This window comes from Streptopelia decaocto, assembly GCF_964273445.1.
Source record: "Streptopelia decaocto genome assembly, chromosome: 6".
NCBI lineage: Eukaryota > Metazoa > Chordata > Aves > Columbiformes > Columbidae > Streptopelia > Streptopelia decaocto.
Window position 1 is genome coordinate 46,245,358 of NC_138660.1, and position 26,028 is coordinate 46,271,385.

At 40.7% G+C, this 26,028-nt stretch overlaps 1 protein-coding gene across 6 annotated transcripts in view; it reads right to left on the reverse strand.

The window, feature by feature from the left end:
* MAP3K20 (mitogen-activated protein kinase kinase kinase 20) overlaps nucleotides 1–26,028 on the reverse strand; it is an 89,618-nt gene that overhangs the window by 18,830 nt on the left and 44,760 nt on the right. For 4 of the 6 annotated variants that reach the window (XM_082055075.1, XM_082055076.1, XM_082055077.1 and 1 more), the window contains exons 9-15: nucleotides 25,138–25,212; nucleotides 19,842–19,948; nucleotides 14,050–14,185; nucleotides 2,645–2,689; nucleotides 1,680–1,710; nucleotides 1,406–1,545; nucleotides 160–222 (exon numbers count right to left, since the gene is read on the reverse strand). In XM_082055075.1, coding sequence (XP_081911201.1) covers nucleotides 160–222; nucleotides 1,406–1,545; nucleotides 1,680–1,710; nucleotides 2,645–2,689; nucleotides 14,050–14,185; nucleotides 19,842–19,948; nucleotides 25,138–25,212 — 597 coding nt within the window. Of the gene's footprint in view, nucleotides 1–159; nucleotides 223–1,405; nucleotides 1,546–1,679; nucleotides 1,711–2,644; nucleotides 2,690–4,687; nucleotides 9,712–14,049; nucleotides 14,186–19,841; nucleotides 19,949–25,137; nucleotides 25,213–26,028 lie in introns of those variants that run through there. The other 2 variants (XR_014184276.1, XM_082055079.1) reach the window with 2 other exon arrangements.

The window sequence follows — 26,028 nt, forward strand, 5'->3', positions numbered from 1 at the left end:
CCCATTGCTGCTGTTGACCCCCTGAGTTTGTCAGAAGCAATGGACAAACCCGCTGTGGCAACCGCTCCTTCACCCTCCCATGAACAGCAGGAAAACCGAAAAGAGTAAAATAGTCATACCAACACGAGAAGCACTTCTTACAGGAGCAACAAGACTTGCCTTAATTAATGGTGGAAAATGAAACAGATTTAGGTAGTCATGGGTTAACTTCTCAATAGCAGTCTAGGAAAAAAAAATCAACAAAAAAAAAAGATGAGAGTTACTCAGTATCTCATACTGCAAATACCAGCATGAAAAACAGTACAGCTCTCTGTACACTGTGTTTTCCATTGTGGATACATTAGGGCACGTGAGATAAGTTTAAAATACAGCCCTGTTCTGGAAACTGTTGTGGTAGATTGGTCCCATTTCGCAATCAGGATCAGACCTGCTCAATCAGAGAAAGAGATGTTTGCGAGGTTGTTTTGGTTGTTTTTATTTATGCTCAACCAACCCAGAAACCTGAAATCTTTCATTTTGGGCATTATTGACTTTATTAAGTTTCAATAATTTTCCCTGTAGGAAACATAAATTAAATATTTCAGTACTGGCGTGTGGCATCGAAAAAATGGCTGATGAGCAAAAGGGGAATATATCTGTGTGACTTACGGAGCTGAAGCTATATTTGCAGGACTAGCAATTAGGATACAAATTGTGGTATAAAATCACTGAGACCCAGCAGAATCGAGATGCTGCTTTTAGATAAATCTTTTTCAAAGCTGACTACCAGGAAACTAAACTATCTATCTCCTGTGGCTACAGTGTTAATACTGTTACTGCTGTGGTGATCACATTTTCCAGACCTTGATTTTCTGAAATCATTGCAAACATTAGATATTTAAAACACCATAAAACAAAGCTTTAAGAGCAAAGCAACCTGGCTGTCAACCAACCAGCTTTAAAGTTGTCCAAGGGATTTTTGTTAGTCAAAGTATGTTTTAAGTGATAGGTGAGAAGTGAAAGTTGAGAAGTTCAGAGATAGTTCAAATAAGTGTTTCTGTATCTGATCTTCCCGTAGCTAAAGAGAAATCTTCAGGGAGAGCTCTCTCTGAAGATATCCAAAGCTTTCTGCTGGGAGAATGGCCCTCCTGGGTGAATCTTGAGCAGTACTGACAGTCCAGCCCACAAGAAAACCAAGAACTGCAGAGGAGTAAAAAGACCACAGCACAATTTCCTGCCTCATAAAATGCTCAGGTTGCTTTGGGTTCTAGAGCCATATGAACCATAACTCTGTTCATTTTTTATACCAATCATGTTCTCTATTTAGGTTTTGTTTGTTTGTTTTAATACTACTGAAAACGTATAGAATCCTTCTTAATATTTACACTATAATTTACTGCAACTTTCAACATATGCTGTTAGATACCTTTAAATGGATGATGTGTCCTCTGGAAACAATTCCCATGTCCTTTAAATCCTCTTCCTCTAGAAGAAGCAATTGTTTCCCAGTGATATGATGTTCCATAAACAAGCTAGCATATACACTCATTTCACCAGAAGCATCGCCTTAAGATAAAAGAAGTTATTCAAAAATCCATAGGGTGCTTTACTGGAGGGAGAAAAAGATGAACAAATGTGTATATATATATACACATATATTCATGAATGTGAATACAAAGGTACACATGAATAGCTTTTACCTTTTCTAGTAAGTTGTTGCATCCAGAAAAACTGCAAAAAAGAGGATCCAGTATTGAAGTTCATATTATCAAAAGTTTATATTACAGTTATTTGAAGTTCACAAGTACAATCATTCTTCTTTACAACAAAACTTAAAAATGTTTCTCACTTTGAGTTAAAGGACTCAAGACTCTCTAAAACAAGTGATTCTTTTTAAAATTGCTTTCTATTTTGTAGCCACCTTCCTTAGTTCATTGTTATGACGAACAAGAGAAAGGACCGAAGCAGCAGCTTAGTGACCTGCCACATGCTAAAAGGGCTGGAGTCAAAGGGCCAGGGCTGTCACAGCTTTTGCCCTGGCCTTCCAGATAGTCCTTCAGCAAAAATTAGCTAAACAACCCCATGATACATCACACAGACAGAGGGTGCTAAATAGAACATCAAAATCACAATGACCCATCACTATGCTAGAGATAAATTATTGATATTTCTTGTTTAGCTTTTTAATTGGATAAAAGGGTAAAAAAGAAAACTCAACTCCATTATTTTCTATGAAAGAGACATTTTACACCTCTTAAAAGCCCTGAACTTTCTTTCAGTTAATTGCCATCCTGGTGGCACACAGTGAGAGAAAACCTTCAAACCCATTTTGTCCTCTTCCAGGACAGGTCTTGCTTAGGTCTTCTTGGGGCGCTTCCACATTCCTTAAACGATCACTCAGGAATGCCCTCCTAGCTGCTGGCAGCTCCCAGCACAAACTGTTTTCTGGCCATTGGAGAATGTGGCTGTTTTATGAAGACCCCTTGAGTCCTTAATTTACTTACGGTCATTTTAAAGCCTCTCTGGGAGACCACTTTCACCAAACAAATAGCAGTAAAATCTCACCTAGATGTTCCGATCCACCTTCCCCTCCCTCCGCGCCCACTGTGATTTGTTAGAGAGCTCCAGCACCCCAACACCAGCCACATTAACACAAAACACTCACCACATCTTCTTCGGTCCATGAACAAATATCAAAGGAGGGCAGCAACTGTGTGAGAGATACGAATTGAAAAGAAAACCGTCTGACAGTTTTTCTCCCCACCACCCAAAATTCACTCTGGTGGCCGGTTTTATTCGTTTCCTTTTCCCCTGCAAAGGGCAGGACTTCAGGCTGTGATTCTCATACTGACATATTAAACCCCTGATTCACGCTGACCACGGGCTGGCTCCAACAGCACAGTGGCAGCACTAAACCGATCCCTTTGCTTTATGTAGATAAAATTATCAGCAGACCTCCAAGAGAAACAAGTTAGGAAGCAAAAGAAATCAGTCAGATGGTGAAGGACTCTCTGGCTGCCTCTCCTCTCGGCTCGTACACTATGGGAAGACTTTTGCTGTGATACCACCCAGTTTTTGCAATGAAAATAACACTGTGATTACAACCCTCTCCAGAATGATGGGTACTTTCTGCAGAAGGATGGAAAATTGTCACTAAACAGCAGTGAAAGCAGAATTTGGAGTTGGGGAACCGTGGCTAGTCTTCAACAATAGTCAAGTCTCTTCTGGTTTCTGTCAACATGTTGTAACTGCTGCCCTGAGGCTGGGGGAGCACAGCACTGCTCGGCCCCCCTCCCGCCCTGCTGCCCACGCTTGTGCACGCATGACGGCGTCAGCTCCTCAAGCACAAGGAAACCACGGAGGATGCACATGAGGATGCCTGTGCTAAGTGAAATTCTGGGATGATCTGAAAACTGCCACAGTAGAAGTTGTCACTGCAATACTGATTGCCATTATACTCACTCAAGCATATGGCATCCCAAGCTTCACCTTCTTGGCCTCTCTATCCAGTTAAAGGGTTATCGTTAATTGGTATGTATGTATTCGGACTCTCGGCGTCTCTCAAAGGCCCAATACAATGATGTAGTTGCAAACTTACTCGAGGCATATAACATGGATTTAGGAGAGACTCAGCTCGGTTACCTGCCAGCCCCCAAGGCGTTGTTGCCTCCTCCAGAGATCCCTGTCACCCACCAGCTCTCTAGCCCCCACCCACCAGCCAAACATGCCCCCCGGCAGGCACCCCCTGCCTGCCGCCAGCCGAACACAGAGGGCAGAGGTGCCGCTCTGCCTGCACGCCTCCCTGGCTCTGCAGGCTGAGACCAGGGTCTAGTGTCACCTGCCCACGACTTTTAGCCATTGCTGTGAAACACCCTTTGCAGCATCCATGTGAAACTCCCATTGAAGGACTTGTGACTGCCAAACACCCCTTGATTTCTGCCTCCGTATCTATGACTTTTTGCTGCTCACCTCACTTTGAGTTTGAGGGCTCTTCATACCCTCTTCCTCCTCTTTCACCAGTGCCTCAGCCAAACCTTGCTGGGCACAAACCACCCATGAGACCAGCTGAAGCCACCTCTGTGAGGAGGACCTAGTGGACACTCAAACCCATCCCCTTGCCCACTGCTTCCCCAAAGGGACAGGGCCAAAGGCATCAGGGTAAAGATCAGAAGATGCATCTGCCAGAGCAAAAGAGACCTTCCTGACTTTTTCTCTCTGCTACACCATATTTCCAGCCAGTGTTCTCAACCTACATGCTGTTAGTCAGGCAATCCCTAGGCTAACAGCTACCCACAGCCTGGTCAGGACGCTGTGGGACAAAAGTAGTGCTGGGGGCAACACGTGAGCACAAGGGAGGGCAGGTGGCAATCACAGCCACCTTCAGGAAGGCAGAGGCTCATGCTTTTTGTAGGTACCTATAGTCAAAGCGGCTGGTGCTATGGGAGGAGCCTGGCACAATGATTTCTACAACTGAATCATTTACTGCAGAAGTCCAATATTGCATTTTTAGTTCCACAATAGATTTTTTCAGCTTTTCCCATGTTTAAATATAATCAGTGGCAGAATGTGTTCTGTATTATTAGGTTTTTTTTAAGGTGGGAGAAAAAAGAAGTGTCACACAGTAATTGAAAAAAATGACTTAAATCAGCAGGCAAGAAGGAACCTCTTCAAACACCAGCATTTTACACAGGGACACAGATGCATAAAATTTACTGTCAAAATGTTTATTGCAAAATAGAAGTTTGGAACAAAGAGAAGCAAAGGAAAAAGTTCACATCAAAATAAAGTTTATGACACCAATGTAGGAAATTGAATACATTGCATGATTTCTTTGTTTGTTTGCTTTGGTTTTACACTGGAAAATCAAATCCACAGTGTGAATAAAACAAGACATCATATGTCAAGTGCAATAAAGAGAATAACTGACGCTGCAAGGTTTTACCACACAGAAGTGTAACATCGCATGTTCCACACATATGATATATTCAGTTTACAGCACAAGAGTTTTGGCACAGGCATTGCACTCAGCATTGTTTTTTCAGAGGGAAAAAAAAGGTTTTCTAACACTGTGAAAATATTTTCTATTCAAATTTAATCAGTTCACACTTTAAGTGCAAGTAGCATTGACTCCTAGTATTCAGTACAAAACTTTTTCAGTAGTGCAAAAGCAAGAAATGCAGTGGACTATATCTGACTTTAAAAGGCATATGAATATTTAGCACACATTATAAAATGTTCAAAGCAGGTTGTTGGTTCTACAGTTTTAAAGTTAATCTTCACACATCAGAAATCTCTGTGCAGATTTTACAATGTACACCAAGTCGAAGTCTGGAAGAAAAGGGAAAGGTCTCTCCTCCAGATTCCTACTAGTGCATTTTAAGGACTGTGAAAATTACTAAAAGAACTTATTTTTCTACCTGAATGTTCTATCTAGGACTGTAGTCAAAACCTCTGTCAAGTTAGAGGTCTTATTAAAAACCTGTAAAAGCTGCCTGATTACAGAAAAAGGAACTACAGTACTAAAGACACACTAACACTGCTGAACACTTAACAACTACACGCACACTAGGGATTCACTGCTACTGTGGATAGCAATATCAATCGTTACCGCATGAAATATTTAATTCTGAATAACTGCTTTAAAACCCAGAAGGAAAGAGAATCAGCATCTAACAAAACCACTGGAACGATAAACAAATGACAAGTGAAGAACACGACAGCACGACAAGGGGCTGCTCCAGACCTCAGCTCCTGCAGCCCTTCACCTGGAGGGGACAAACTCGGGGCCAGGCAGCACGCGCCCCTGGGGCCGCGGCTCAGCCCCGCACCGCGCCTCGGGACACTCGCTGCTCCAACGGATTAGCGGTGTAGTTGTCACAAAAATGGCAGATTAAAGGTATTATTCCATTAACTCCCCCACTCCATTTTTCTCCCACTGCTGAAGGAAAAGAAAGGGAGGTGGGAGCTGGACATCCCGCCTTGGGCCCAGCTCACCCTGTACCTTTACACGAGCCAAAAGCCAACCCTCCCATTCTTCTCTCAGGCCTTTTACCCACCTAAGTCAATGGTGGCAACACAACAGCCTGGTGAAAACGAGCAGTTCAGGCCTGGTTCTTACCTTTTCCCTCTGTCAAATGCAGCAATGTTATTTGCTGCAGATACCTCCAGGGCATTATGGAAGGTGGCAAAACCTGGGATCCCAAAAGGCCTGGTGGGGACTAGGGTGCCAAAAGGTGTACGAGGCATGGGAAGCCTTTTGGTGGCTTTGCTCACAGCCCAGAGCAGCCAGAGAAACACCTTCTGGGTTTGGTTAATGCTTCCACAAGCTGGCACACTATGTGGCTGTGGACTGTTGTGGAGATGTAGATATGTTGGTGGTGATACAGATAGGAGACAGAATGGGTAGAGCTGCAGAACAAAATCAGGTGTGGAAGATGAAATACTCTGACCTCCTCCAACCAATACACCTGCCCACCAGAGCCAATTTCAAAACATTTATCTAGTGAGAAGCATATCAGAGACAGAAACAACACAGCTTGATTCTCACAAATGATTTTTGGCTTGTAACTGGAGACATCTGGTATGAAAGTCATCATAGGAAAGTAAAAATGCAATCAATACCATTAGTTAATAAGCATAGCCAATATTGTAAGTGTAACACCATCTCAAGGGAACTGCACCAGAAGTTTGTCACATGGCATCACCAACTCTACAATTCAGAGACCTTTGCAACTTCAAACATATAAGGTAAGTTTTATGAGTTTAATTTTTTCCTTAATACAGCTTAATTTGCTTTAACAAATAACGTATGGGGAAAGAAATGGGGAAATCTATCTTTGTTTCATTAAAAAATACTGGAACTAAGTAGATAGCAGAAATTCCTGTGAGCACGCTACCAAATTCTGATGATATTTTGCTGAAATAAGTTACACACCTGGCTAAGCACAAAACCCTGAAGACAAACTTAAATCGTGTGATTTTGTAACTATGAAACCCTGTGTCATACTACTTGAGGATTATTTTTACTTCTGCAAAGATTAAGGTGTGGATTTACAAATTCAGTTAAAACCCATGCAAATATAAATGTGCACAAAATATTATGAGATTGTCAGATGCTAAAAAAGTGCAAAACATCAATGCTAAGGACAGATTTTTTTTTAATACTGAATATACTGAACCAAATTTCATTTTCAGTTAAAGCTGTACAACCCCACCCTGCTTATGCGGTACAGTAATTTATGCAAAATGACACACATCTTAAGATCTTAAGTGCACATATTAGAATACACAAACCCACTAAATTTTCCTGGGTACAAATTGGCAGTTACAAAAATAGTATTATTACTGTGGGTGTTAGCAGATGTAGACTTACAAAAGTAGTACAAATGTGCACTGCAAACAGCCTGTTTGCTCTTATTTCCATTTAATTATTTGCTCTTCAATGTCCCTTTTTCTCCCTAAAATCAGGTTGCTTTGATGGACCTAAGAAGCCATCCCCACCGGTGCTGAAGCAGCAAGTTTCTCCTTGGGGTACTCTGTAAATTTATTACATCATTTAAATTACAATTCTGTCATGAAAAAAAGCTTTGTGATACAAAAGGGCTAACTTCACAATAATGGATTTGCAACTGTTAGGGAGAAGGTGGAATGTGGAACAACATCCTACAGAAATTCAGCATCCTGTAGGGTGCAATCCTGTGCAAACTGAGCGGAGCAGGCCAGCTCAAGGCGCAGCACTCGCTGCCTGGCAGGGCACCAGACCAGTGCTGATGTTTAAGGATAAACCAATTCCCCCTCGCATCCTGGAGAGGTGCCCACTCATCACTCCAGAAAAACTCTTTCTAAGAACTTTCTCTTTTGTTGAGTGAACATGTAATGATTTCAGGCCTGCTGTTATCTAATGTATCCATTTTTCTCTAAGCTATCTACAAATACACTCACCATAATATGTAGGTTAGAGCTGTGTAACGGGCAAGCCTATAATTAAAGAAGCCACTCAAAACCAGAAGTTTCATAAAAGAAACCCCTCCAGTAATTGAGAACGGAATTTTGATGGCTTATTCCCACTACAGCCGAACTAGACAGTAATATTTTTCTTTTGAAATGCTGCCCTTCTTCCTTGCGCAAATATTTTACAACATCTTCCTTTCTAACCTGCATTTGTATTTGCACTGGTTTCCCTCCCTCCTTCTGCATCACCACTAAAGGGGTCATCAGGAGAAACGTACTGGCTGCTCTCAACATAAGTGCCTGGCAGGCAATTATTGCAGCAGATTGTTACACCCTGGGTTTTATGGTAAGTCATAACAGCAGTGGCAATACTTTAAAAGTGATTTAGCTGCAAAAAAATGGTACACAGAGACTAGTAAATATTCCTCACGTTACCACCATCATAGAGAATTTCACATAAGCCACAGTAGTAGGGCCCGAGCTGAAATGTCATTGTGGCTTCTCTTTGTCCTTTCATAAGGGTTTAGGAGATGCAACAGAATCAAAATTTGCTAACACAGGTTTTAACTCTCAGGTATAAGAATAAGTCCAAAGTTAATGAGGCTTCCTGGATTTACATCAACATCACTGAAAATTAGCTTCCAGATCACAATATCTGATAATAGATGCAGAAGTCTGATTGCAGTTCACTTTGCTAGAGTGAATTATATACACAAGCATGCACATGGGAGGGGAAAAAAGAATATTCACACAAATTACCTACAAATACGGATTATCTGGATTCTGCTGCTATTCAGTTTTTAAACGGTGTATTTAACTAACCCCTCTCTTCCCCTCAGCCACACTCCTCTCCTCCTGGAAACCTATTTGCAACTTCCCAATATAATGCCTTGAAAAAGGCTTTAAATTAGAAGTATAGCAAACCCCTTCACTGCAACAGTAAGAAAGGATGGCTTGTAGAGAACAGCAAACCTGGAAGTACAAGTATATTCATCTGATTGACAATTAAAGGGCTAAGGGAAATGACAAAAAACACAAAAGAAAAATTTGAAGTACATTAATGGCATTAAAGGCATTGAATTTTCCCCCAGTGTTTTCAGATCTTAAGTTTATCAAGCCATAGTTTCTGTAATCAGGCATCAAGGATTATAGATATAATCATTGTTCTTAAAATCAGAATAATCTCAATTAGTTTGGAAAGTTTAGTTCCAAATTTCATCAAAGCAGAAATAAGTCAGCACAAGCTAAACAAGAACAACATGTCTTTCTACACACAAACATGCTCAGCCTGGAAAATGTTGTCTTTTTTTTTTCTTTTACAGGATTTAAACAGACCAAACTGACAGGATTCTTGTTCTAAAACTTTATTGTTTTGCTTTGCTAAAACCGATCTCAGGGTTAATTTTATACCTGATTTCATTCACTGCTATCATCTGTGTCATCAAAATAATCATCATCATCGTCATCTGACCAGTCGAATTCACTGAAACCCAAAGCCATGTTGATTTTCTTTCCTTTTCTCATAGAGGTGGTTTTAGAAGAATTCTTTTTGGCTTGCATGTTTATCTGCATTCCAGAATGCAGGACAGCTCCTGCTTGGTTCAGAGAGAAGATATCCCCAAAGCCCGTCATCATCAAGGCCTTCAGACTTTGGTTCATGCCAGCTACCTCCCCGTTACTTGTTGCTGTGATCTGACATGACATCTCTGCACTGTTTGACTCCTCTGTTTTAGATTCAAAGTAAGACTCCTCAGACATTCTTGCAGCAAGAGGTAAGAGAAACTATTTAAAGGAGGAAAGGACAGAGCAAAAGTGAAAGTTAGAACCAATTTAAAAATCAAGGAAAAAGACACCACCAGATTAGATGGCAATCAACAGAAAGTACAACAATTAGTGAATCTAAACATGGAGATCAAGTAAGAATTCATTAAGCCAGACAGCTTCATTCTGGGATCATTGTTCTTAAGCAAAATTGCAAAAATCACTGAGTTGCATGGCAAGAACCACAGGCAGCAGAGCTTTCATGACAGAAGAAGGTTCAAACTCTTCAATCCTTCATTTTGTACAGGGTAAAACAGAATGTGACATTTCCCAGCCAGGTGGACTGGCTCCCAGGGCAATGCAGGTATTTCTGTTGAAGTCTGAGTGAGTTGCTTAATTGAACTTTTCAGGATTGAAGAATAAATCGTGTTAAGATCAGAGAACCCAAACAAGCTCCCAAAGTTTGGTGCAGAAGTAGCGGCCCTCTAAATGTCAGCAATAACAGCAGCAGTATTATTTGTGCAAAGGCTGGTTTTGAGCACAAGCTCAAAAGGAGAGGAAGGGGTCACCCTGCAACAGCCACAACCAGAAATGAGCCTCTCACCAATGCAAAGGACACAGGAACCAGCCTCCAGCCCACACCAGCAGCTTGTTTCTGTCCCGGGGAGGTGCAGGCAGGGGAGAGGGGCTGTTTGGTTGGCTGGTCAGCTGCTTCTGCTTGGTTGCCTCCTATTTATTTATTTGTTTGTTTGTTTAGCGCTATCAATAGGTATCTGTCAGTTGGTTGTACATGATATTAAACTGCTATTGATTTGATTTAATCTTCACCTACAAATAACAGGGCTTCCCTGACCCACTCTGTTATTACAGCATTTTCCACAAATGAAGCATTCCCTCTCCAGGTAAACAATGATTCAGAGCGGCCAGACATGCTTGCCTGTTCTCCACAGGGAGTAAAAAGTCAGGTGTTTCATCCCAAATTAAGCTACCCACTAAAGCAACAGCAAAGGAGCTGCGTGTGAACACTTGAACTGGCTTTTCTTTCCAAAGCTGTCTGCAAAACTACCTGCCCAAAATTAATGGTTTTCTACATCTTCCTTAACGTAGTTAGAAAACTGACTTAAGAGCTGATGACGGTTGGTCAAAACGGGTTACAGGGGAGATGATGGTGATAGCTTGGTCTGTAACACAGGAGGCTTCATGGCCAGGCTGCTCAAAGAATGCCTATTTCTTGGCAAAACCACTTACATTAACAAGCTGTCTATCATTAAAAAGGAGGAATATCTGTCTTTTGTTCCTCTCGAATTTCCCCTACTTACATAGGATTTCGATTTGCATTATGGTTATCAAAAGTTATCGGTCATTGTTTGAAAAAAATAATATTAAGAAGTTGGGGAGATGGCATGCCCTAAACACTCTTTGTGCATCCTCTGGCTAAGTGACAGAAGAACCTGTAGCTAAGGTTCTGTACACCTGGTTGTACATGAAGAAATGATCACACAATGACCAAAGCCCTTCTCAGATCAGGGACTCCAAAAGCTCTTACTAATAAAGAAAAGGAATATTTTAAAAGCAAGATCTAGCCATAGAAATGAGATGACCAGCACACACAATTCAGCACCAGGTCATTCTTCTGTAAGCTAGTGGAGTTTTAGTCACTTCAGATCCATGGCAATGCATCCCCTGATATATGCAAAGAATTCCCTATAAAAAAAATCAACAAAGCTGCAAAACAGCTTTCCCCTAAAACTAATTTCTGGGTCAGTGTTTGTACAATGTCTGGCAGTGGGTAAGCTGTGAATGGGTGATAACTGTGGCTCTCTTTGCGAGTTATAATCACCTTCCTTCATTTTTTGCCACCTCATTATCTGGAGAACTGAGGAGTTCTTTGCAACAGGACCTGCTTTTGGTGTTGCACTGCATATGACAACTATGAGGAAGAGACTTTTAGAGATGGCAGGGATTCCCAATCTCCGTACAAGCCACTGTTCTGTCATTTGACCACCTGCAGGTGCACAGCACCACAGGTCAATATTTGGATTTCATGTCTTGCTGACTGTCTTCCTCTAAACATGAGCTTCAGCTTATCTACATACAACCCCTTCTTAAAGTCAGGTCCTCTTTCAAAAGAAGTCTCCCATTTCACTACAGTTGTGGATATATTTTACTCCTCCAAAAGGTTCCAGGTTGCCTTGTGCAAGAGGCTCTTGTAGATGTGCACAAAGGGAAGTTGCAGAGATCAGACTCAAAGGTGTCTGTTGTATAAGACGCAGCAGAAACAGGGTCAAAACAAGAGCAGGGAGAAACACTACCTTCACAGAAGTGTTTCTAAAGACTGGCCTCATCCTTCTCTCATGCTGATGCGTATTAAGCTATACTTTATTCTATGGAGTATGACCAGCCTGCCACTCATAGCTACCTACTATGCAGGTTGAAGCTTCTACCAACCCTAAACCACTGAACAATCAAGTGGCAGAGACGGCTTCTCTGTTCTTTCATTTGGTTTGAGTTTCTCCTGCACATCACTTTAATAGTACCTGCTGGTACTGGCCTTCGGTGCAGAGCAAAATGAAGAAGTGACTGCAGAGCGTAGAGCAGGGAGGACAGCACCAGCTAAGACACGACGAGGCCTAATGTTGGTTAAGAACCAGGTATAAGCCTAGTGGGCACACTAAGCTGTGTTATTCGCTCTGGTTGCCATACCTTTACTACCATTTTGACAGCCAAAGTAGCAGAAAATTGAACCGTGCACATCTCTATTGCAATCCTCCAGTCTGGCACTGCTGAGCAGACGTACCCTGAACCAAGAAAGGGAGGCAGGCACTTGTCTCCAAGGATTATAGCTTGCAAACAGAATGCCCAGGGATATTTTGCAAATGGTTTACAGCTATGTATTTAAAATACAGTTGTATTTGTAATCAGTGCCCTGTAGAACGTCATTTGCTACAAAAAAACACAACCCTGCTTGAAAAAGCCAATTTTTGCCAGTATGTAATTTTTTTCCACCAAAAAGGCTTTATTAAAAGCCATTCCATGTAACAGTTCACTTAAGATCTATGGAAAATAAAACAAAACCAACCTGTTTCTCTATTAGAAGAAATTGCATTTAAATGCAATAAGAGAGTTGGGTTAATGTTATGCAGAAAGACAGTTCATGCTTAGCACAATAGGCCTTAGCACAATGCTTTATTCTTTCAGCAATGCCAGCTCTAAGTGAAAAGTAGAAGTCATAAGCAAGTACAGCATAAAAAAACCCTAGGGCCTTGCTCATGAAAAGGTTTGCTCATTAAGGCTGTGTCTCATGCTGTGCTCAGTATAGATGATGGCCCACAGCTCAGTTACTGGAAGTTTGCAAGCGTTAAAGCAGGCATACAGATTTCTACTGAGAACATACAGTATCTGCACACAGGAAAACATTCATCCTTCATGATTTCATGACTGCATGTTCACAGCTGGAACATGAATGCAACTTCATTCAAACAATAGCAATAAGCTATGCCTTAAAAACATGTTATATGTAAACAGGGTCTGGCTGGAATCAAGGTTTTAAGTAGGATAAAATTGTGCATAAGAAAATCATACACTACTTCAATCTCAATTTGGTATTTGTTTTGGCTACTGCTTTAAAAACGAGGAAGTAATGCGGTATTTTTCTTAACAACAATTCTGTTGGAGTATGTCTAGCCATGCACCAACCCTGTAGTCCTCCCTCTGCCAATCAGTAGCCAAGAGAATCGTATTTCATTAAGAAATTGAAGATAATCCATGAAAGATTTTTGTTCTATTTATTAATAGAAATGTGGAAATCCTAACAGCTAATAACTGGCCAGTACAAGTATGTTAACTACAATTATGAAAAAAGCCCTAAATTAACACTTCAAAATTTGACCCCCTTTTCCACAGAATGGAAATTTGCATCTTCTCAAAGAAAAAGAATTAAATTTAAAAAAAAAAAAATCAACATAGGTTTCTCAAGTCTTCTTATGTAAGAAACAAATAATTCTTACATTTAAAACCAAATCCTGCATCCATTAAAGTCAACAACTTTCTAGCTGAAAAATGAATTTATTGAATGCAATCAACTTCCAAAGCTGAGATCTGTAATTAAATCAATGGGAAACTACTTAAGTGCCCACAGCACAATATGAACTATCAGCAATATCAGATATCTAATATATTAGATGGAATTTTAAAAAATACCGTGGTTATTTGCAGTGATGCAATAAAACAGACTTTAACTGGCCCAAAGGAACAACTAAAGAAAACAGGGGCACTATTTCCTTGGTGTGTCTTTAGATCTACATAGACAAAGCTCTAAATACTTTCTGAAGATGAAAGGTTGAATTATTGTCTACTTACAGGAGTATTGGACTGTTCAGTTAACTTCTGCTCCCACATCTTCAAACGTCGCTCCCGTTCCTTTAGTTCCTGCTCTTTAAAGCTCAGATCACGCTCCAGTTTCTTTAGTCTCTCTAAAGTTGCCTCAATTTCACATCTGCACGGAGACAATTTGTTATGTCTTGTCTTTTCCTGACAGATATAAATTGTTCATAATTCCCACTCGAATGTTAATTAAATGTGAAAGGCTGAAAAGTACAATAATAACTGAAGCAGTTCATTTAATTACCAAATGCAAAGCCTTTCAGAGTTTTAAGAACAACTGGCGATGTTTATACTTGAGAGTAACCTTAATACCTTCAAGTTGAAGAAAAAAAATATTTTTAAAAGTAAAATGCCATACAATAACAACATTTTAAAAACCTAAATGTCGTCTTTTCCCTCAACATCCTGAAACATGATCTTAACCATAAAGAAACTGCATTAAGACCGGGTAATGGGACAATCACTAGCAACACAATACGGGCAGTCTGAGAAGCCCATTTGCCTGGGTATATAACTTGGCTTATAAATATTATTTGGACTGAAAATACACAGAAGTAGCACTCAGGTGTTTTTCCCACTTACCTTCCTGTTTCTCTAGGTGAACATGTAAGAGCAAGAGTATAAACATGATATAACCAAGCCCTGCAAATGGTTACAAATAGAAGCTTCTCAAGTTTGGAATAGTTAATAAAAGGATTTGGTGTACTTTTTCTGCTTTTCACCATACATGCAAAGGTGTGAAAAGTAAGAAGGGCAGGAAGGCAGTACTCTAAGAAGCTCCAGATACCATCTTTTTTGGCTTGGATTGCATGTATTAATACCTCATCCGTTAAAGTGGTTTCCTCTGACATACTTTCTGATGGACAGTATCTTTTAAACGCATGAATTGAACTGCTCTTGGAAAATGGTTTAACAAGTTCTGTGTTACAAATGCATGGGCGTATACCAGAACATACAGAAAAACAATGGTCACTAAATTCGGCCACATTTTTTGCTTGTGGTATAACCAAACAAAAACCTCCAATTTGTATCAAAGGTTATATCGGCATCTAACAAACCGTTTCTGTGACTGTTTGGGAGACTGTGCACTGCTTGCCACCCCTGTCCTGACTATTACTTCAAGTGTTTCTTATTCACATTGTGAGAACAGTCAATCACAGCATTTTGATTTCCTCCTAGAGAGTATAAGCTCCTCAGCGACAGAGATCCTGAAGAAAGCTCTGAAGATAGCTATTGAGACTCTGCAAAGCCAAATCTTCTGCTCCAACTTCCACAACATTTTCCCTTCATAAACACACTGCAAACAAAATCTGCTCCTTCTGACGTTTTCACAAAAAAAAAATAAAAGAACCAGATTTAGTTGTCATTTATATTTGGGAGGGAAAAAACAAAAAGTGCATTTCTTTCTGTAAATCTGTCCTAGCATGGAATGATTAAGCTGTTCTCCAGTACCAATGTAAAGGAGTTCATGCTCTCAATGTGGGAAAATGAATACCCAAATACTCTATTTCAGTAAATGAAATAATTTAAATATTCCAAATCTTACAGATTTCTTATTTTAATAAGGTAATGTCTGTCAGAGAGAAAGTTCAGTGAAAGGATGCAGATCTGGAGTAACTAGCAAACTCTACTGCAAACTCTACCACCACACTTAATTCTACTGCAAAAATCAGCCACCTGGGGCAAGAGCATTTGTCACACTTAAATCCTGCTGAGTGAGCTGTTCGATGTGGTGGTCAGAACAAATGCCCCTCGCAATTATTATGTTTCAGATTTCAAGCAAAATTATCTCTTGTATTTAGGCATGCAATGGTCAGGGCTGATTTCAGCGCTGGGTGGAAAGTGGTCACATACCCTAATGCAGAAAAAAATATCCATTCTAATAAAGGAATAAAACTAAAAAGTGCTGGATAGAAGGTCAGAAAATAGCTCCTCTCCAAATATTAATTTTCACAAACCCCTTCTGTCAGGTGTAACATATACCATGTAATCTACTGGGGGAACTACAGAGCAATTGGAAGATCGTTGCAAGTGCTGCTTTTCTTAGTTTGTCTCTCAGCATCACTGCTACTTCTGCACAACTCTCATTTTTAAAATATGTAGATTAAGGTTCTCTTTTAAATAACATTCTGCACAAAGAAAGTCCAGGTAACAATAGCTTTCTATATGTCAAAAGTGTACTTTGTGCTGTAATTACTTCTCTTCATTAGACAGAAACTTCTCTTATAATAAAAGGTCAGTCTGCGAAAACAGTTGCATTCTGAAAAATAATTCCACTGTATAATAAAACTGTGTAATTACAGAGAAAGCTACCGTACATTGCCCAGTTAATGAGTCTTACTTCATAAATGAAGCAGCTTGAAACATTATACATGGTAGGGCATGTGGATTTGTTTGCTTCTGTAGTTCTGCAGTCTGAGCTTACCGGCTTTTCTAGAATAATCTCATTCTGTGACACTGAGAAATGTATACTGTATTATTACAAACAATAATGATGAACAGTCACAGATTAAAAACAATGACTGGCATTTGTTTATATGTCTTGAATTGCTACAGATACACTAATGTAAATATCACTAATAGACTATTTCAATTATTAGAACAGTCTCTTGTGGGGAGAGGGTGGAAGGAGAAATGTAGTTGGTATATATGACTAAATGCAGACAAATGTGGTCTCTCACTGAACTGGAACATCATTACTTCAATAGTAATTTTTTCCTGCTCTAATAAAAGTGACTTGAGACAGAGCTCCAAAATGACCACAGAACATGAACTCAAACATAAAGCAGACATGTGCAACTTACTCATAAGACAGTGCCCCTATCCAATTAAATAAAAAAATTGTGAAGAGTAGAACAATTAGGAAAAGTGATACCAAATTATTTTAACAATATGATCGAACAAGCACATTAAAATTTATTATTAATATAAACATCAAGACCAGTAAATGTTGCAAATAAGACGACATCAAAGGTAGGTCAAAGTGCCTTTTCTCTTATCACCTCTGTCAGTCAGGTATAGGCTCAGCCCACTCTCAGTTTTCACACCAGCCAGTCAGAGATGCTGAAGACTCTGGTTACTTACTGTTACAGGTGCATTTTTTGCATGTCTCTATTCAAAAAGAATCTCACCTTGCCTTTTTTTAAGAGTGGAAAAAAAAACATAATCCAGCTTGTCTGAGCTTTGATTTACTTTGCTAAGTGCGGTATCCCTGTGAAAGTGCAGTATCTGGATCACTAATTTGGAGGTCCCTCAAAGAAAAAGCATAACCTCTGCTTTTCCCAAGCCCACCCTTCTCCAGGGCTCTGATAGCCAGGCTTCATTAAAATCCCCTATTTCTTCGTAACACATTTCATTCCTTCTCTATTCCCTATTGCTGGTCCAACTATCTCTTTGCAAATCCCTACAGCATTTACAAAAAAAAAGGCAATGAAAGCAATGAGTAAAAGCAGAGATTTTTCAATGCAGAAGTTAAAACACATTAAACTTCTGTGCAACTGCTCTCAGAAATGGTCTTATTCTGTTTATCCGTTGAGATCACTTTACACATACAAGCCTTTCATCTACTTTAACTTGCATACTTTTTGCATATTTTCTGTTAATATGGCTTGACCTTCATTAGTGTCTCTCTCAGACATGGCTGTCTCATCAGGGCAGGCTTCCAGTACCAGAATCCAGGTAAGAAAGCGCCCCTCCTACCCGGCTTCTGAGCAAGTCCCCACACGACTTGTGCTCTTTCTGTATTTCGTGTTTTCATTCCACCTTAATTCAGAAATCATCTTTGCTTTCAGGCAAATCACGCCCCATCATGAATTTGCATTTTCCCTCTCATGTTTCCTTGTTTGCAAGTCATTCATTCTTCCAAAAAAAATCGCCAAATTTACCTTTAACACAAATCTCAATGGTAAGAAGTTTCTCGATGACTTGATAGTGCCAAAGAAATTTTTGTTTCTATGTGCCTTCTCATTAACGCTTCATTACCGTTCCTCATCTGAGTGATTTAGGCGCATCAAAATAAAATTTGCAAGAAATATTTGGACTACCTGAGTCACACGCCAAGAAATAATCAATTTAGTAAAAGAATAGAAGGTTAATGTTACCAAATGTCAACTAGCACAGCTTTTAAACTGCTATATTGGCAAGATTTAAGTAGTTTTGTTTTTTTTTTTTTCCCTAAAGGAATTTGAGTGCTTGCTCACCTTTTAAATAAATAATTTTACCATACAGGGGTGTATAAGAAACTCCTCACTGGGGGACATTTTTCTTTCAAACCTCCTTGTATTCTGTCTGCTATCGAGTCCACAATATGATGTCCAGATTCTGCATAAATAATGGTGGCCAAGAAATATGCTTTTATACTTTAAATACCCAGCGTCTGTCCCAAGCCCTAGAATCCGGACTTGGGGGGGGATAGGGCACGCTGATGTACTGTAAAACCAACACCACGGATAAAACCATGGGCAGGCACTCGAGAGGCGGGTAGCGGCGGGAGGAAACATCGGGCGAGGGGCAGCTCCGGGGGGGTCCCGGCAGCGCCCCCGCGGGGAGCGCCCCCGGCCCGGGCCGCGGCGGAGGGAGGCGCAGGTGCGCGCTGCCGCCAGCAGGTGTCGCGCTGCGCCGCGGGCCCCGGGCCGCCGAGCGGAGCCAGGGCAGCGCCGGCCCCGGGCCCGGATATTCGTCTATTTATACCCGCCGTGTGACCGGGGGAGCGCCCCGGCCCACATCACTTTTTCCACTCGCCCCGTTACAAGTTTATGTCTTGCTTTTCCTGGGAAGCCCGCGGAGGAAACGGGGAGATGCTGGGTTTGATCCCGGCCTCCTCCCCGTGTGCTCCCCCCAGCCTCCACCCAGCCCTTCTAAACGTTTCTGCGGTTCCTGCCTGACTACAGGCGGCAAATCTTCTGATATTTCTGCTCACAGCTTACCTGGAGCAGGGCCAGCGCTTCTTAATATAGACGGAGGCACGATCGTCTGGTAAAAATGTTCTGCCTGTGCAGATCTGTTTTCAATTTTCTTTTCCAAACAGAAGGATGTACTGCAAAGCAGCAAGCTTTCTAACTGACACATAAGCCCCAGGGACAGGCTTTTTTTAAGTTTTGGCACATAACGAAACTTTTACTGTAAAATTGCATCATGTCATGCAATTTTCACAAATCTCATCTCCATTTATAATCACTAAGGAATAAAATTATGACCAGTAGTAGGTAAAACGATATGCTCAAGCAATGCTGGTGCACTATACGAAAATAGGGCTGGGCTGAACAGGGCTGAATGTGCACAGAGTCAATACAAAAGAGAGAATGCAAAAAAACCAGCACAACACATAACAAGTGAAGACAAAGGGAGGCTTGATTTGAATTTTTTTAATGCCCTTTATCTTTCTTTTAAATATAAACATATGTCTATACACTTTCCATGAAAATTGCATCAAACATCCATCTACCTGACTTGTTTTGCCCTTGCACTGCTGACTGAAAACATGTATTTAGTTTTAAGATGTGAATCACAAAACCATAAATATCATGATACCTAAACCAGTGTAACAATAAATACAGGGTACAGCTAAGTGTATTGGCTCCTAATACAAGTTTCACAACATTCTGGGCATTCCTGAAAAACAACAAGGTAAGTAATATTCTAAAAATACCCCGAGAACAGATATTTTTTACCAATACATAATTGGAGTCTGATGTCTTTCTGAAGAATACAGACTCGCATCATTTCAAAGGAAAACCACATCATTTCACCTTGGGAAGAGGGAAACTTACCTCCACTCTGCCTTGTTATGCAGGAATGAGTTACACTGGTCTGGAAGGTTGCTGTCATTCGACATAGATTCCAGGATTGAAATGATCTGCTTGAAAGATGGCCTTCTCTGAAGAAAAAAGCAAAACACAGCATTTGCATTCATATACAAGTGCTACTGTGTAACATTTTTTGCAGGAATTTTTCAGTTGAAAGACTGCAAGCAATAGAAATGGGGATGCTGCTTTGTGAACACAGCATCCTACAAGAGCACTGTAAATTTGTAAATTGTTTTTTGGGGTTTTTTTTGTTCTTTCCATTGAAGAAAAGGTAATTTTTGAAACAGTCACATAAGCCAGTAGGACTCAAGCCTTAACTTAGTCTCACATATTTACCAGTAAAAGCTTTTGGTACCCAGCATGAGCATTAAACAACATTAGTAGCATCAATAACCATCAAGATTCTTAATTATAAATAAGAGTTTTCTTCAAGCTAAGAAGGAAAATACTGCCAAAAAGAGAAGGCTGGACCCATTAGCAACTGGTAATTAGACAGATGGCCTTTTACATGTAGTAACCCAAAGTCTTTAATGTGTGAACGAGTTATTTAGCTGTCCCTCAAAAATGAGTTTCTGGCTGCAGCTCCCCTCTTGCAGAGAAGAACAGACTTTCCAGAAAAACCTCTCACATGGGTATCTCAGGTGCAGCTGCAGAAGAAGTGAAGACTGAGACTATCTGAGGATGCCACACCTGGCAGCCAAGCTCATATCAGCAGTGCCTGTGCTCTTCTGTCCTGGGTTCATTTACTGAGCTTTCTGTTCCTGGGCTCTCCAGCCAGCACTCACTGTGCTCACAAGTCACAGAGAGCAGTTAAAACTTCCCTGTATTTCCTGCTTTCCCCTTAACCCCAAAAGGAAGCTATGAAGTAGGGTAATAACTGAAAACTGAAAAAGCCACACTTAAATGTGTTTCTTGAAAGAGCGCTGACTCTGTTAGTCTGTTTGACAGACCCAGACAAGGTTGAGACAAAAGGTTGAAACAAAATGTAGATACATAATAAGGGGATGATGCACATTCTCTCTCTACTGCGCCTGTAATTATACCATTTCTGCTAAAATTACAGATGCCGCAATTAAAACGTGCATTTTAATTTGGGAGCACAAAAACAATTAGGAACAATGCTGAGGTGTCTCTCCCAGGAAGATCCAAGTGATTTCCACATTATAAAAGAAAGACAATTTCTTTATTTTAAATGTCAAACAGCATGAAAAAGTGTCAAATGCATAACAAAAAAAAAAAAAAAAAAGACAAGCTCTCTCATACTGTAATGCTGCACTATTTGGCTGTAACTGGAGGCTTTGTCTGTCTTTTTTTGTCCATCTCCATGATTTCAGGCAATGGGCAGTTGGATGAGCGATGCAGATTTTCTCTGCAACAGAGAGCACTTGCTCCAGGCACCGTCTGCTCATGAGGGCTGCCCCAGCGCGGCGCCCGCGGGCACAGCCAGCAGCTGGCGGCAGGGCCCGGTGCGGCAGCATGGCACTTGCACTGGTGGATCCAGCCCCGGTGTGGATGCCCACCAGAGTCCCTCTGCGTTTACACAGGGGTCTGGGGGAGGCAGCACTCATCCTCCTATATGCTGCTGAACCTGCCACGGCTGAGCAGACCCTCTGAACATCGTCTAGAAGAGCACAGACCTCCCTGGTCAGGGAGCGCCACACTTGGTGCTATGGAACACAACAGTCATCACTGCCACCAACTGCAACAGACAACTCTAGTGCAGTTTTGGGGAAAGAGAACCTTCCAGGAACCCTCACATCCCTCTTGTTGCTACAGCTGTGCCTCTTACAACCACCCACCCCAGTGGGAGTGAACTCTTGAGGGGATTCAAGAGCCTCACAAATGGCGAGGAAGGTACCAGACCGGAGATCGTGGCTTCCCACCGATACATGAAGTTACTGCTGCTACGGACTGGCAGGTGCGTGATGTGCCTGTACTAAATTAATTCCTAATTATCAAGAAGAGATGAGGGGCAAACATGCCCAGGGCTGCACTAATTACAATATTTTATGGTTTATTTAGAATTCTTTTACAAAACACTTCCATGAGTTTTGCTTGCTCCTTGTTTCTCAGGGATATACTGGAAAGCAGAGGGCAGGGCTGACAGTAACTGGAGTGGAGATAACGACAGAGAACAGAGCTTTTACAAAGGGTGGGTGAAAACATCGACTGAGTGATTTGGGAGGAGTAGCAACACACGCTCTTTGGGTCCTACATGACAGGCAAAGGAGCTGTTGAGCTGCGCAATTAGAGCTGGAACAAATGCAGAGTCACACAGCACTGGCATGGCCTGTACAGCTCTGGCTGTGCAGTTGCTGTGAACGGCCACCAGCTGCCCTGCCAGCTTTGTAGCTGCCAGGTTTACAGGTACCAGCTTTCCTTGGAGGTGAAGCAGACAGGAAGACACAAGCCTACACTGCCATGTGGGTTTTGTTGGGTTCTTCCCCCTAGGCAAAGATAATTTCAGATGTAATAAAAGCGCTCTGTGTGCAGACTGACACCTTGGTTAAAACTGGCAAGAAGTGACTGTTGAAACTGCGAGCCCAAGCCGAGAGGCTTTTCTTAAAAAAATGTCTTATTTTGGTGGATGACAGCTTAGCACTTTCTAGAAAGTCATCCCAAGTAATTCCTTAAAATATCAAGCCATGAGTCGCCTTTGAAAATTGTTTCCCTTTATATCTGTGATGTCTCATGCAAAAATCTTTAAAATATATGTCCGTCTAGAAATTATTCTGGCTAATGTTATCACTGTTTCCTTCCACTCAGTATTTGTTACTAAACAGGTCTGCATAAAAACAGGATATTTAATCCATGTGGCTTTCCTTTCTTGCTACTTCTCTCTTCCCAGGTTTCTGATTTCCACTAAAATATTCAGTAATTTATAAACTTCTTTAATGTTCAAGTGGGAATAAAGTGAAGGAACAGATGGAATGAGAAAGAACCACTCACCTGTGTTTCAAAACCAAGTATCCCTAGTAGACAAAGGCATCACTGATGAGCAACCTTGTTTGTACAATTATATAGTACCCTAGCAAAAGCAGCTTGTTTGGTAGGGATTTTAAGTAGTAAATCAAGATAGTTACTGCAGAGACTGCTCTTCAATAATTACTGACTTAAAATAATTAGTAACTAACATTTTAGTAAAATGCTTTGAACTCACTAGGGACTGTTTCAACTAGCGCAGTTTAAACTGCATAAAGACTACCATTATGGATGTCACGTGCAGCAATGCACTACGGACATTTTTCTCAACATACAAATAAATTCTTAAGAATTCAAAGCCAAGTTAACAACTCTGTCCATTCCCATGAGGAAATTACAGGGTTAGCAGTGTCTGACACTCCAGCTGCTCTGCAGCAGCTCTGCAAGTGTATTCCTCCTGATTTTCTACAGCTAATGCTGGCGAATAGGCAATGTTACACAGAGCAGTATTCGAGAGGAGTGTGCTCCACCTTTTGGCTCACGCAGGCCACACAGCCTTTTATCAAGGCATTTTGAGAGCTCTAGGTAGTGGTCCTTTCCCAACACGTGACTGAATAAATCAGTCACATGCCCAAACTGTGACCAGAGATCACTCCAGTTCAGTCATGTGAACAATGCATTTATAATTGCCTAACAGAAGAGAAGCTGCATGAAAAAAGTAGCAAAGAGCAGACTGTTGGAAAAACCTAACATGAGATTCACTCTTTGCACACACCAGAGACGCCTCTGGGAACAATGCTGCCAGGAACCAGCCCAGACCCAGGGGAACTGCTCACATAGACAGAACTCAGCCTGATGCAGATCCCTCCCTCTCCTTGAAAAACAGCAACAGCCTTCTGGACATGTATATATGTGGCTAAAGTAAGCCAGGGAGAGAGCTGATCTAGTATGTCCTGCAGTTACAGAAGAGCAGCTCCAATAATTCTTATTCTGTGGCGTTTGGTAGTGATGCTGATGCTCCGAAGTAGTTAGTAAAAACATGTAGTTACAACTACTGGAAAGTGCTCTTCAGTAATTACCAACCTAGAACTTTAACAGTTTACTTGTAGATTCAAAGACTCAAAGCATTTTTCTTTCTCTCCGCCCTCTTCTGTGGAGAGGATAAAGAGGGAAGTATTAGGGGAATGGCATTTAAATGGGTGTTCATGTGGAAACCACACACTGATGATGGATCTCAGGCTTCCAGATCCATTCTGTAGGAAAACAACTCCTTGCTTAAAAAAAAGAAACCAAGAAGGGAAATCTCCCTTCTCATATTGTTCTTCGTAAGACTACTCTGGTGGTAACAAGTTCTAGCTTTAGAGCACGTAAGCAGTATCATTTGCCTTGGGATTCATCTTAGTCTCTCTGAAGTAGTACCTAACTTTCTTCTGAGTTTAAAGGAACAAAGTTCTTGCTGGTGCCTTGACTTGGGAAAAAAAGTATCATTTCCTTTCCTTACCTACCCCTCCCTCTCTCTCTCAAATACCTTCATAGGCAAATGCATGCTAATAATTGGTAATAAATCTTGCATGCCCACAGGCTCTTCCCAGCCAGCTTTATGTACAACAGGATAGTAGCAGAGTCAATTTACTAAGCTTTTACTAAGTAAACACTGTCTTTCATGCCTTTTTAGTTCATTCTTGTAGGGGCAGATAAACAGTGACAATGGTTTGGCTCTTTAACTTATATTTTTACTCTGTTTTCATGGTTAAACAGTATATTACAGTGCTTCTATTATTATATTATTACAGCATAATCATTATAAAGCTCATCATTCAAAGTCCTAAGGGAAACTATTAGGAAATGTTTAACATTAATTTATAATGTGTTGCTCCTGTTCCTATGCACATTCTACGGATTAATTTATTCTTTATATATTTTCAACATAGGGAAGGCATCAAAGTTAGACCTTGAAACAGGTATTTAATATGTGATACTTACATACATCTGAGAAAGATTAACTATTAACTACTGAAAGAAAATGGAAAAGAACAAATGTTCACTTGCTTCAGAATAGCTACATTCTTGCCGTCTCACCCTACTTACAGGCTTTGTCTTGAGTCATCTGGTAACTTAACAGCATCATAACTTTTGATTCAAAGGGAAAGAGATCTATTTAGATATAAATATGTAAACACATTAAAAAAAAGACAGCCTCAGCTATCTTTGTGAAGAAATGTGTCTACTAGCATGCAGCAATGGTATTAGCTGGGACTCGTTCCCCAAAGAAACACAAACACATTAGCAAAACAAGGCAGGGGCCAGTGGTGCAGAAATCAAACACAAATTAGATTACCTTTGAATCAGCATCCCAACATTGGTGCATCAGTTCTGCAAAACTTCTGGGACAGCTGCTTGGAATGGTTAATCTCTAAAGGAGAGAGAATGTACCAGTTATTGGAAGCATTTCCCTTCAGGTTGCTACTAATAGATTTCCTAGAAAGGCAATGCAATTAAAAGAAGTAAAACACACTCTTCCTTCTTATAATGCAATATAAAAACTGAGGACTGACATACTAAAAAGAAAAATCAAAATTATTAATACTAGCAAGACGTACAAATTAATTCATAGACCTATAAAGAAGGAATGGAACAAATGCACAAATGAAGTTGCTTAAGAAAGCTTGGAGACAAGCTAGTGAAAATGAGGCAAACAACTTCGAAAATAAAAAGTAATAGTTTGTGGAGGTTACTGCATTGTATTCCAAGATGCTCATCAAGATAATGTACAGCCTGCCTTAATTCCTTTTTCCTACACAGATGATCCAGCTGTACAGTACTATAATCACTTTTGATATAGCAAATGGCTGAAATATAGATTACATTAAGTAAGTTAAGGAGAGTTAAGTGAAGCTCTGCATGACACAAGAGACATTTCATGAGCCTGTGGTCAGAAGGATTAATGAGGACATGCAGACCTCAGAGAGTACTCACAGAGCACAGTGAACTCGTATAAATATTTCCTGATGACCGAAGAAAAGGAGTTGCTAGTTACAGCCACGACCACTAACTACAGAGAACTAGTTTGAAGTTTGTTTGGTTTCCTTTGCTGAGAGTTTTAAACCACGAAAAGAATCACTCGGTCTTAGAGGACTTCCAGTTTAAAGACCCTGCCTCCATGTTGGAAAGCCTACAAGTAATTCCATTATCCTCTACGCACACCCGGATACCGAAGCCTCTCCAGCTG